This window comes from Anarhichas minor, unplaced genomic scaffold, assembly GCF_050575085.1.
Source record: "Anarhichas minor isolate MPS153535 unplaced genomic scaffold, ASM5057508v1 ptg000033l, whole genome shotgun sequence".
NCBI classification, from domain to species: domain Eukaryota; kingdom Metazoa; phylum Chordata; class Actinopteri; order Perciformes; family Anarhichadidae; genus Anarhichas; species Anarhichas minor.
In genome coordinates, this window is record NW_027466479.1 from 6,267,808 (window position 1) to 6,282,204 (window position 14,397).

Genomic DNA, 14,397 nt, shown 5'->3' on the forward strand with positions numbered 1-14,397 from the left:
CATGGCTATACAGCTCAACCTAAAAAATAGCCTACAAGATAAAGTCTTCTCTAAAAAATGATGTCCTCTTAATTTACATATTATTTTAATATGATCATATAATTTCCATACTCCATTATTCATTCTTTGATTTTTATTTTGAAAGAAACCGGCAAAAATGATGAATCATTTGGTCATCAACCTGCTGTGGCTCCTTATTAAACCAATGGTATAATTTCTCCATCAAAGCATTATTGTTTTGGCTAAACGTCCATCAAGCATTTCAAATCTAGATTACCAGATTTCTACAATCAGATGATGTGAGAATACACTCGTGTACACAAGTGTACACTTGCGCTACGCTTCCGGTTTGAAAGTGAAGCCAATGCAGAAGTGTCTTAAACTGGCAGTCTTTCTAAAAGCCAGCAGGGGGCGACTCCTCTGGTTGTATAGAAGTCTATGAGAAAATGACTCTACTTCTCTCTTGATTTATTCCCTCAGTAAACATTGTAAACATGAGTTTATGGTCTCAAGCTCTAGTTTCAAGTCTTCTTCAATACAACATGATGTTGATTTAGTACATTATGGTCCATTTAGAGTCAAATAGACCATAAAGCAGGGGATGCTTTAGGGCGGGGCTACCTTATGATTGACAGGTCGCTACCACAGCGTTGTCCGGTCTGGGAGTCGTCCATCTTTTTTGCCTTTGAACTTTAACCCTTTTTAGTTCATGAAAGTTAATTTTAGCATTTTTGGTTGCCTAAAAATGTCTTAATTAGCGTTCGATTCTATTTACCCTCTCATGTTACTTATGGTTGCCAAAAAACAAGATGGAGACGGCTAAAATGCAGAATTTGACCCATTACATACACTTAAAAGGCACGCACGACCGGCCTGTCTGCGTCAACAAAGCCCAGGGAAGCTCACATTACAAAAATTCTTGTCATGGTGTAATCGAGACCTGTACTGAATTTGCATCCGGCTGGAAATCGGGAGGGTCTTTGTTTACTTCTGACCTAGGTACTATGTTTTTTTTATATATTCATTCTGTCTATCCTTCTTTATTGTAAAACACATTGTGTTGCATTTCTTGTATTAAAGGATTGAATACAAATAAAGTTATTAATATTATTATTGTTGTCATGATTATTAACATTATCATATAATTATAATTATATAATAATAATAATTATCATTATAATAACAATTATTTTTATTTTTATTATAATAACTGTTATTATTATTACTTAGATATTACTCCATTATATATTTACAGAGCAAATAGTTGTTTTGCTGCTACATCAATGCTCTGCATGGCGCATAGAGAGGCTTTAAGAAGGCAAGCAGCTTCCCCTGGGTGGAGAGGTAGAGCACTGGATGCACAACACTCGCAACAGACAGCAAGAAGATAGATGCTGGAATCACCAAACATTCATAAATTGATGCCTCCTCATATGTTAAGTTTTGCATTAAAGTAACTGGAAGGTAACAGGACATGGTGAGGATTGAGGTGGCACAGACAGTCTTAAAGGCTCTCTTCTTGACAGGGTGCATCTCGTCTCTCCCCGGGCTGGACTTCTTCAGCGCCCTCGCAATCATGATGCTGCACCCCACCGTCATTATCACCATTGTCAACATCACGCTTGATGGGATTCGATTCACCACGGACTCCATGAGGATGGAGGAAACGCTCGGACCCAAAATAGTCAGCGAAGCACAGGGCACAGAGAGGAGCCACACCGTGAGAGCACAAACCTCCCTGAATCTGTATTTCTTCAGCAGAGGATAAGATGTGGGGTGAATCACTGCAACGTATCTCTCCAGGCAGATATAAGACAAACTCATTGGCCCCCCGATTTGTACGTACACCAACAGAAACCTGGAGATTAGTTGGTGGGTGTCTGTCGGCACCAACAGGCAGATTAGATGGAAGAAGGAGATCCAGTACTGGAAGTAGTGGAAGAGAGCTAAATTGAAATTCAGGATATCTGTAGTCTTCTTGGATGTGATGGTGATCCGCAGCAGTTTGACGATCACCGGTTGTCCCATGAGGATAGTAATGATGTCGACCAGTGAGAGACCCCCGATCTGGGCCGGTCCAAACGTACAGACGTTGGTAACGTTCGTCATTTCACCAGACTGCTGTTCAGAGCTGAAAGAAACAAGGCATCAAAGAGACTGATGGACATTTAAAAGTGTGTATTTTCTAAGTTTAAACGTTGAATATGAAAGCCAAGGAACATACATCCAGAGAGGCATACTGTGCTGTACAATGCACAAGCATCCTCTGATTCCTTCATGCTCTAAAGTGATTCAAAGTTGAACTTTTTTAAAGAAACATCCGTACAGTATTTTCTATACATTTTGAATTCTATAAAATACACCGATGCAATATTAATTCAACCTTTCCTCCAGTACAAATGGAGATCTTTAAAGCCAAATGTATATTTTAATATCTTGAACCTTGACAGAATAAAGCACATCACTTGATTCTTAAAAAATGATCAAAAGCAAATTTGTTTAGAGTTTGTAAATAAAAAAGTCAAATTAAAAGCCCGTACTGGCAGAATTCTTAGTTTGGTTTTAGAAAGTAAAGAAACTTGATCCAATACATTTTTATAAATGATGTTACATTAATATGAGGACATATAAGCAGATATATTAAACACTGAAGACTCAATATTAACAGTGTCATAAATACCGTCTTGTTCCAAGTTACCTTGAACTGTCAATTATACCTACAATCATATAATTATATATCATTTATTACTCAACACTCGCGAAGTCAGAGCTTACCAGGTGTATTCAGCTGCTGCTCAGACCAAACCGAAGAGTGACCCGTGGATCAATCGACTGTTTAAGTAAAAATGACGCCTGATTTTCCTAATAGATGTAAGACAGGTGCGAGGCAGCCCAGCAAAACCAACAAACATCACGCCCTGATTTCCATAACTGCAGAGTTTCGGTGTCGGTTAAGGTTCGGCCGTGACACAGTCAGGTAGAGAAAAGAAAACATACAGACGCCAAATCATCTATGAAGTGTTTGTCAGCACTGAGTCATTCAATGTGTAGGAGATCTGCAGACCACACGGTGTCAGTGTGCCCTGAAACACAACAGACACCCACTGCACCGGAGAGGCCTTGAGTAGTAACATTACATAATAATGTAAAAAAAGAAAGACTTGTGAAACAGTAGATGTTGGGTTTGTGAAGTAGGATTTATTCTTACTGGAGTTATCGATCATGAAGATTCGTGAGAAACTGATATTCTTTAGTGATTATAAAACACTGTTAACCATCTGTGGTTACTGTGAAGAGTAAGACGCTGTGTAAAGGTAAGAAACAGATCAATAAGATGAAAGAGATGAAGACTTCTTTATTGACAAATACACAAAAATAGATCACAAAGCAAAACTTTGAGTTGTTCACTAACAACAACCTCCGCGGTAAACATTCCAGTATGGCTTCAGTTACAAGGATTAAGACTCATAAATACTTATAAAACCTGGGAGCAAAAGTGTGTAAGCCCATTTAGTTTGACTATAAGAGAGCAAACAAATGAGTAGATCATGTAACGTAGGGAACCATGTCAAAGAGGCTGTATGATGAACGTGCATAAACAGAGCACATGCTAAGAGAATAAATATGAAAATACAAAAAACAAACATTAAAGAATCTATATATTTGTATTGCTGTTCACTGTTATTACGTATTCATCGGGTTCGAGGCCTTCTCCGTTACATTCTTTGGGAGACTACCTGCATGTTGCATAGCTTCCAGGCTAACTTTCTTCTCCGATAAAAGTCAAAGCAGTATTACTAACAGTTTACTGCAAAGTCTATGTTGTTTTAGAGTCAGTATGCAGAAAAGACTCAAAATGTCTCATTTTTTACGGAAGCCATGAGAGGCAAGGGAGAAAATGAAATTCTGGTGATCCATTTTCATAGTCTGGTCTTAACTGATCTCTCCTGTTAAGACCAGGTGACAAAAATATTCCTAAAACTTTATTTTTACAGGTGTGAAAAAAAGTTGTAATACTCATTACGACCACAAGAGGCTAAAGAGCACCACTACCCCATGCTCCAAATAGCTCCAAAATGTATGTTTTCCTCCACGGGAGTTTTAATTGTCATAACTTGGTAGAACACTATGTATATGTACCTTTCTGTTTAGAGTGCATGGAGACATTAGAACTCCTCTAGAAGAAAACATGAATGCTCCGAGTCCTGTTTAGAACATGGCGTAGTGATCCACTACCGCCTCTTGTGGCTGGAATGAGTATTACAACAACAGAAAAAGATTTCCTCACTTTCGTCTCTGGCCTCCCGTTGTTTTTTGTACTGTACGAGTGCATAACAACATAAGAACTCTATATGAGGTTTGGGTAACTTTGAATCGTCTGAACAGTTTTGCCATTGTTGTTGTGACTTTAAGTGACAGTAACAAGACGCCTAAATGGAATAAACTGGTGATACCACACGTTTAGTGGCTAAGTGCTTATTGTTGGTTGCAAATACAGAAAATGTATTCAATTCTTAATCATCTTAACTTAATTGGTCCAAACAAATTATGATTTAAAGTGTGACTATGCAACTTTTGAAAAAAAAAAACGACACATTCTTCCTTTTACAAATGAAAAGTTGAACTCATGAGAAATAAAACTCACCTTTGATCAATTCAATATACTCAGGGGTTTTGTTGCTACAGCCTCACTTGGTCTGGTATGACCAGTAGCTTTAGGTGGCTAATGACAATTCTCCAATTGTGCTACAGTTACACCGTCTTTTAGCATGTAACATTATCCCATTATTACCATTTGTTGTCACTATTCAGCAAACGGTACATTATCTCGCTTTATAAAATCTTTTGCTGGAGAATAACTGAAGCCAAACCAGTCAAGAAGGCACTTCTCTTTTGAAACTGTCTCTCTGAAAAGTCAGATATGCAAACTGAAGTACTACAGATGCTCTATATACAAATCACATAACTCAAAGGCACTGAATCATTTACAAACTGCAACAAAAAAAGACATATAAAAACATGTTTTGGTCCTCTAAAAGCAACATTGTTGTTGAGGCGGGGGGCGGCAGGTATGGTTGCTAAAGTCAGTCATGTGATGTATTCCTCGGATAACTTCTGTGTAAAGGCATTATACATGTTAAAACAAGGCACACGTTGGACCCTGGGTCATCTGGACTATACATTTACATTTGTTCTCTTTGCATTTCCTTTTTTTGCTGCTTCCTGCACGCTGTAGTCCAAGCATGAAAAGCACAACGTCAAATCTTTTTGTTTGGTGTTTCCCTTTTTTGGGGAGGGGGGGGGGGGTTCCCGTGTCAGTTTTGTCGCGGACAGGAAACTACGCATGGCTGTGGACGGAGATGGTCGACAGGTCGTTCCTGATGATCTCATTGACTGCAAAGGAAAAGAGAGAAAAGGGCGATCAGTGTTCATGACCTCCACATGGATGTCATGCAGAGGGAGTGCATGTACAGTATAACACCGCATGTAATATCTTTAAAGACCCTGAAAACCTACTTTTTTCAATTAGCTTCTTGCTCGTGACACTTTTTTTCTAAACTTTATTTACAATGTTTACTAAACATCTACAACTGGTTTTTATTGGCTTTCAAAAGTAACCCTATACAGTGGATTTGGCTAAAAAGTCAGCTAACAGTTGTTAAAACACATCCAGCAGACCAGTTAGCAACATTAGCATTCAATATTTACTCTCCTTTTAGTTCAGATTTGAGGTTAATATCTGGCTCTTAAGTTGCTAAATGTTCCACTTTGATAACCGACTGGTTGCTGACTTTGTTGGTTCGCTGTTTGGTGCTTAGCAGGTAGTGTGCAGTCGTGAAAACAGCTGCCTGCTACAAATAAAAAGGACACTGATGAGAGCGGTTATGGACCGCAAAAAACCCAAGACAATGAGCCGAACGAAGCTGATGTAAAAAGATATATATTTTAGTGCTTTAAAGTTCTCTGAGCTCTATAGGATCTGTTATTTCCTCTGAGTCAACCTAATAGAATCACTTTATATCAGAGATCCCCAGACCTTTCTTTATCAAGAGAGATGATGCAACCTCCCGCTGTCTCTAAAGGATCCAGGTGCACTTGTTTATCTGTTTTTATCAGCTGTGTTCAACTGAGCAGGCGGACTGAAGCTAAACCAGGGAAATATATATATATATATATATATATATATATATATATATATATATATATATATATATATATATATATATATATATATATATATATATATATATATATATATATATATATATATATATATATATATATATATATATATATATATATATATATATATATATATATATATATATATATATATATATATATATAGATAACTGAGACATAAGGACATATCACTCACAGTTTTCCCCTCTCTAAAGGGGATTGAGCGGGTTCATTTTTTATTAGCTTTCACCGTTCTTATCCGTGAACTCATTTATCACTTTCAAGAGATAGTCTCCACAGATCATCCATCTCTAATCAGCTTCTCATTTTTTCTAATCAGCCTGCAGGTTCAGGATCAGCCCCCCCCCCTGTTTTTTTCTTTATTAGATCTCACAGGGATGAGAAATGTGAGAGGGGAAGGGGAACACCCCTGGCCGGATCGGGCCTCGGAGAAACCAAGGGAGGAATTCCCTCTGACTGACTGGACGCTTGGAAAAGCAGCCTTTCCTCTCCACACAATGGAATTACTTCTTTTTTTCCAAAACGTTTATTTCCCTCGCAGAACCAGCGCTGGCACGGCAGCTTCCTCCCATAAATACCCCTCGCTTCCCATCACCAAAGCAGACAGGGGTGTACGTGCCTCACAAGGAATGGAGGAGGCTTGGTTAAAAGTGTGGCTGCAAAACACTCTAGACATGAGGGTCATGTTGGCCTCGCTGATCGACTGCTGTTACAGCAACAGGAAGACCTCTCGAGCGGGTTTGATAAGCGCAGTGCAGCGCGACCTCTCATGAGCGTGTCACAGAAACACATTGGACCTATTAAGTGACTACGAAGACAGGGTGAGATTCACAGCAGTGTGTCTTCAGTGTGGAAGATACTCGTCAAGACGACAGCGACATTTATACGCAGGTGCTCTGAATCACTTCGTCTAAATTTAGCAGAGTGGTCCAAAACCAAAAAAACAACAACTCATCATTCACGTTCAAAAGTTGAATCTTAAAGGGGAAGTCCACCAAGTTCACACAATGTTTAATGTCATCTGTGGTTCTGGATCAAGGAGCAAACATTGATTATGTTGGGTTTGGAGACTACACCAAAACAAGATTGTGCTATTCGTTGCATTCTGGGAAATGTAGGTTTTATTGCATCAAGTAGAAATCACGTATCATTGTGCCAAGCTTCTACATTGCTTTTCTACCCGGCAGGCAGCGATTGGTCGCCATTATGCATCAGTCGCTCTAAATGTTTTTGCACCTTTGCTCTTTGTTGTTGTTGTTATATTTTGTGCGGTAGCGCTGTTGAGAGCAAGGATCACAGACACACTAATGGTGCCTTCAATATCCATTTTTGCTCCACTTTTTATTAAAATCGACTTAATAACTTCTGCTATTTGTATTTGTGTTTTACATGCAATGGGCTAAACTAAAACATGCAGAACTTATTTCAGGATGACTGAATAAACCCATCTGTTGGAGAACAGTGGAGAGAACAGAGGTGAACTGCACCTAAACTCTCCAGACGTTAGCTGCAGTTCCGTCGGGATCAGTAGCATTGGAATGGTTAATGTTGCTGTGTGTATTGTAATGCAGGATGCTTTCTAACACAGCTCATCATCAGGACAGCATGCCGCCACCAGCCATGTGAACCAATACATCAACCAAAAAGACACACGTGAACCAGAAGAAATAAACACTCTAACCTCATCTCCACCCTCCTACAGCGTGTCGTTCCGCTGCCATGTGTGCTGGTCCCGGCCCAGACTGAACTGACTGACCTCCTCTCCTCTATTTGATCTGGCTTTGACCTCCTGCGCATCTGGAGGTGGAAGGATATGATCGTTGAGTTCAAGAACCTCAGGGGGACGTTATTACAATGGCTTCTCAGCGAGCACGGCTGTAAATTTAGGACATCGTCAGACCCCGACATCATGCTATGGCCTGTCCGGTTGCTATCAGGTATTTTTCCTGACGCGGCATCGTGAGCCATGTGTGGTTGACCAGCTTGCACGCAACTAAACAAGTCTCACGATTAAAAAGACAGAATTCAGTAGTTTATCCTGATATAAAACAAAGGAAGGCCGGGGAGTAAAACTCTTTCTCTTTTTGCCCCACTGAGGACACCAACATCAGCTGTGTATGTGTCCGTTACCATGGCCCACTTTTCATTGTGCCGTCACATTTGACGCGGAGGATCTAATTGGGAAAAAAAGGCAATGTATTGATCTCTAAGTGTGTTCACAGCAAAGCCCTAGAAATAGGCCCAGCACCAGTGTGACATCTGTGTCATGTGTTCTCCGCTCACATCGATTTGTTCGAGAGACAGGAGGGTGTTCAGACAAGCTAACGTCCACTGAGTGGGAACGTAAACTCTGGGGTGTCATTCAGAGAAATATAAATGAATTTTGATTGAAATTGAAACTTTTTAAAAAACATTCTTTTGAAGGTATGTGTGATCTTGAAAGAGACGGAGCTCAGTTGCTGTAGGGATTCCTATTGGTCTACAGAAATATTATAAAATCAGTTAAATAAAACAATCTCACTTCGATGTCCATCTAGTAACTTTTCTGGAGGTTTCCATCACATCACATGATCTCCATCAGATGAAGGAGTTTTCCCAGTTGCTCAAATGTTCACATTTTTAGGACTTCTCGTTCATGTTGAGGTTCCAAGTTCATTATTGATAAAACTGTGATGTGAGCAAAAGCTCCGGAACAGCTACTAGATGGACCTTAAAGTGAGATTGTTCATCAGCTGATGTTTCCAGGGTCAATAAGGAACTTTAGCTTTTAAGCCCACATGGAGGAAAACAAAATGTCGAAATGTGAAAATCTACAATCCCGACATCTGGTCAAAACACCATCTGCTGAGGAAGATCATGCAATATGACTGAAAGCTCCAGAACAGCTACTAAATGGCAGAGGTAGGACCAAAGTCACAAGTAAGTCTCAAGTCTTTGCACTCAAGTCTTAAGTCAAACCTGACAAGTCCCAGGTCAAGTCCCAAGTTCTAAACTTTGAGTTTCGAGTCCTAAACAAGTCCTAATGTGCTCCTCACCTGTCATTTTCAACCTCCACAAACAAAGTGGATCAGGGGAATTATGTGTTGCTGGGAATGAATAGCGTTAACATTAGTCGATTCAGGAAATGAATTGATTCGTTGCACACTTTTTAAGCAAAATACTTTTTTATCTTTGGGCTTGAAGGAAGGTCTCAAATATATAAGTCTAAAGGCTCAACACCGAGTGAAGTCACGAGTTATTGGCGTTGAAGTCCAAGTCGACTTGCAAGTCTTTTTTGCTTTTGTCAAGTCTATAAAGTCATTCAATTTGTGACTGGAGTCCTAGTCATGTGACTCAAGTCCACACTTCTGCTACATGGACCTTGTGGTGATATTGTTTACTCGACTGCTGTTTCCACGGTCAAGAATGAACTTCAGACTTTAAGTACAGCTGAGAACAGAAGGTATAGGACCGGCTACTTATGAAACAACAGAGTCTGAATGGAAAAAATATGAAAAATCCATAGACAGTTTTTTCATTTTCTGTGGTTATTCTTATAACTCTGTTACTCTTTGTTCATACTTAAAATCAAGAATGAAATCAAGTGCTATAACCCCACAAACGCCTTCGATAGCCTGACTGCATTGCTGTTAATTCAACACAAGGCACTGCACTAAATTTGCCTCAAAAGTTGGGGTTTGATATGAAGGAATCCAGGAACTGGTTTCCTGTCCCATGGAGGTCCACAGCAGCTGGACCTGGCTGATACAGCCCGGCTCCCTTAACCAGGAAACCCCCGACAAACGAGGAACTCCCAAACAATTAGCGGGCCGGCGCTGTTTGCCTCATTAAGGGCTGAAACGCGTCAACATGAACCGGCACTGAAACAACACAATACTGCAGGAGGAACCGGCAAGATATATATATATATACACACACAGTATAGATATAAAACTCTCTCTCTGAGCACTGTAAATAAATCAGCTGAGGGACCAGAGCTGAGACAATGAGAGAATAATAGGCTGGGGGGTAGAAACCCCCCCCACACACCCTCTTTACTGCCACGTCAAGTCCAGGCCACAAGCCACGAGATGTTCTTGGCCTACATAATGAGGCTCCTACTGGGTTACTGCAAGTCAGTCCCACAGAGCGGTTCTGCAGTTCACCACACGCTCTGCCAACTATTTCTTTTTACCCCAGGTATTATTCAAAAAAAGAAAACGTCTGCGGACAACAGCTTTTTGTAAACGTTGTAGGCTTTAAGGTAACGGAAAAATAGAAAGGGTGAGGCCTTCAACAAAACGTTAGAGTGAAAATGTTTTTTCATACACGTAGAAAAATAACTTCAACCTAAAAGCCTGAGTGAATTAGCTTCAGCTAGACGCCCTATGTACACACAGCACATATGTTGCCTTGTGTTTATCTTTATCGTCACTGTCAAATAAAGATCGATTTAAAAGTCAGCTCTGCGGTCTTTACTGAGGCTGTAGTTTCTGTTGTCGTATCGGATTGTGATAGACTGTAAAATGTTTCTACGATTTATGCCCCTCCAAATATTCAAGTGAAGTGGACAAAATATTAGAAACGCCTTGCAATTACTTACAAGTCAACCCCATTACAAAGTTCAGCACCAAAGTACAAATTAAGTAAACACAACTCGAAAAGCTAATAAAGTAGGAAAGTGAAAGTGGTCTCTGCCAAAACTGAACTTTTTAAAGGGGACATATCGTGCTCATTTTCAGGCTCATACTTGTGTTTTGGGTTTCTACTAGAAAATGTTTACGTGCTTTAATGTTCACAAAACACTTTATTTTTCTCATACTGTCTGTCTGAATATACCTGTTTCCACCCTGTGTCTGGAACACTCTGTTTCAGCGCCTGTCTCTCCTGAAAAAGATACAGTCCAAACTATTCATAAAAAGAAAGGCTGATAATTAATTACAACCATATATGTGAAGTCGGGATAATAATGCCTGTAAATCATACAAACTATTGCCGATTTTTCCCACGTGTGGCTGCAAATGATTTGCGGAACCAAGTGAGTTTTACTATATAAAATCCGTCAGATGCTTCTCACAAATACTTCTCCTATGATCCCCCAAAGTCTCTGCTCATCAATTCTACTGTTCTGACATCCAACAAGGCCACAACACGCCATAAAAAAGCATTCCGTAATGCCTTTTGGCTCAGATCTGGGTTCAGAATGCACATGTTTTGCTCGTGTTACCTCACCGCTGACAAAGAGTCGGCGGCACACTACCGTGCAGTATAACGTATGGCTTTGGCCACCTCTCCCGGACCGTCCTCTGAGCCAAAGGGAAGCATGTATGCCTCTCCAGTCAGCAAGTTTTATGGCAGCGTGGCCGGCCTCCATCTCCCTCGGCCTCAGCAGCGGTGGACTGTGCACCCTGCAGCCTATATACCTCCGGCTCGAGGCCAGACGGCACCATTCAGACTTTCCATGAGCAGAACAGGAGGAGGGATACTGATTAATACGAGAGGGCTGCACAAACCTCAGCTCTGATTACAGACACCTGACTGTGTCACTTTTATTCAAAAGTGAAGTTTACTGCAGCTGCTGGACAGGATGAGTGGTTGCAGGTTCACCCATTTAAATAATAAGACGTAATTGCGTTAAATTCTTCTCAAATTAAATTAAATTGCACTACTTTAAAAAAAGAAATGCCAATGATTAACCTTGGTTCCTGGCAGTAATGCACAGGCAATGATATACTAAACCACAGCGCATAAACACAAACACGATCCTACTTTTATTTGTAATAACAGTCAGAATATCGTGAGTATTAACGAGCATGGCCGACATGAAATCACAGCAACGCCACACCTGAGCGAGACCATAAAGCAAGGAGTCGTATGAAACGCTGCCAAAGGTTTTAATGAAGTGAGAAGCCACGTTAAGTTTGGAATGCTTCGTATACTTTCCGCCAATGTGCCAAAGAATACAAGTGTGATCGGTGGGGCCCAGCTCCTCACAAATGTCCGTTATGGTGGTGACGGTGGCGTACTTTAAGACTCAGACTTTAACGACACCTGATTTAAACAGCAGAAACCCTCAAGAGACATGAGCACCAGTTTTTCAGTGTAATCAAATCTTTAGCTCGAGCCGGCCAAATATCCCCACAGACGGGGGTAACAAGTGTTAATACATTTACCCAGACTGCTCAGGGGAAGCGGCATGGGAGCAGTCTGAGTCCCGCAGTCTGAGTCCCAACAACAGCATCTCACTCGCCATCGCCAGGAAGCTCGGCCAGACGATTCAGTGGGGGGGGGGTCTTAGTGATGGATCAAAGCCCGCTGATAGCTGCTGGTTATTGATGCTTCATCTACTCCGCTCCCCTTCCTCCACGGGACTTACACACAGCCGGGGACTGTTTTCTTCTCGCCCCGGGGAAGATCATTTATCCAATTTATTTCAAATCACCATGGAGCATGCGGCCCGCGAAACCTCAGCGGTGAGCGCGGAGGGCCTGAGCAGTGAGATCATAAAGTTTGTGCTCCTAAAAAAAAACAAAAAAAGCTGCTCTCTGTGAGATGAATAAAAAAAGCGGTCACAAAAAAAAAACCCCGGTATTCATTATATCAGCGAGCTTTAGGCAGGCTTGTCTCATTCTGGGTTTACAGACGAATATATCAAACGCTAGACCACCGGGTTTCTTTGATCGAATTACCTCAGAATTGAGACGACTGGGAGAAAGCTCACAGCGACGGAAAGCCACAAAAGTGAGAGAATTGGTAAAGAGATGTTATAAAATGCTGGACTTTTGACAGCCTCTAATCACATAAAGTATAGGACTCGCAACAGCAGTGATGAACCTTTCGGCACAGTCATCCCTCCCACATCAAGCTACTCCTCCTACAGTGGCCTGTAACTGACACAGACAGTAATATCAGGGTTTCACTACATTGGCAATGTAAAAAAGCTAACCAGCTGCGATAACAAAATTCTCATTTAACTCTCAACAAGAAAGCAAAGAAGCGTTATCCTAAAATATTGAACTATTCCTTTAAATGATGGAGATTTTCTCTGAAACAAACGCTCCATATTGATCAAAAATCAGCTGCAGATATCTTATGGGGCGCAGTTAAAACTTTCTTGTCTTGGTAATTGTTGGACAGGTTGTTCTATTCATATTTGTATCGGTGCACTGGATTTCAAAAAATTGTTTGATTTTGGATAATTCTAATAACTTTTTCACTCACCATCATCGAGGTACATCTGGTCCAGCTCCTGAGGTTCTTGTTTGATGCTGACAGCCAGCGCCGGCGGGCTGCCGTCCTCCTGAAGGGAACCCCGCCCCCTCGGTGGCACCTTGGGGTGCTGCTGAGCTCCTGGGCTGGCGTTGCCACTGCCCGGATGGGCTGGTGTCACGCAGACGGCCGGAGAGAAAGGGCCGTCCGTCGGCGTGGACGGCTGCGAGGTCGGGGGGGAGGAGGAGGAGGAGGAGCTGCTCGGTGGGTAGAAGCTGGGCAGCTGGTAGCGCCCGGGCGTCTCCTGGATGATGGAGACATGAGAGATGGGGGACTGTTGGCCCGGGTGTTGGACTTGCGGGCCGGCGGAGAGGCACTTGGAGAAGGGCGGCGGCAAGTCGTGCAGTTTGGGGCTGGTGCTCGGAGAGGACGAGGCGGGCAGCGGGGAGGGCTTGGCTGCCAAGCTGACAGAGTAAGGCCCGCCCGTCACGCACGGCCTGAGGTCAGAGGTCATCATCGGGGCCATGACCTGAGGGGGGAAGTATGGCTTTGGGTGCAAGGACAGGCCGCGCTGGCTGCACACCAGAGGGGCGTCGAAGTCGTCGCGTGGCTCCGTCTTTATCGCCGGGGCTGGGAGAGAAAACAAGAAGAAAGGAGACGCTAAATGAGTAAAGACAAATTCCAGCCTTCCTGCAAGTGAGACTGAGTGAGTGGGTTTGTGGCTAGGATACCCGCTGCCAAACAAACACTCATCAATGAGACTCTGTGTCTGGGCCCGAGCTCTCCCACCCTGCTGAAAATATTCACAAAAGTAAAAAAAAAAAAAAAGTGATGACTCATCAACACGAGAAACATCCAGCTGCTTCTATAATAAAATGCCAATTTTCTTTGGACCCTGCTCCGGTGCTAAATGTGAGATATGAAATATGCTACTGCAACAGGGGCTTTATACTCAGCAAGGTTCCACAATTTAAAAAAAATGACCACTCGCTCATTGAGACGAAG

The 14,397-nt window shown here is 41.8% G+C and overlaps 1 protein-coding gene across 1 annotated transcript in view; it reads right to left on the reverse strand.

Annotated features, from left to right (window-relative positions):
- Positions 1-5,338: 5,338 nt before the first annotated feature.
- Positions 5,339-14,397, reverse strand: part of nfatc1 (nuclear factor of activated T cells 1) — a 38,425-nt gene continuing 29,366 nt past the window's right edge. Inside the window, exons 9-10 of the mRNA XM_076106375.1 lie at positions 13,405-14,022; positions 5,339-5,394 (exon numbers count right to left, since the gene is read on the reverse strand). Coding sequence (XP_075962490.1) covers positions 5,339-5,394; positions 13,405-14,022 — 674 coding nt within the window. The remainder of the gene's footprint in view (positions 5,395-13,404; positions 14,023-14,397) is intronic.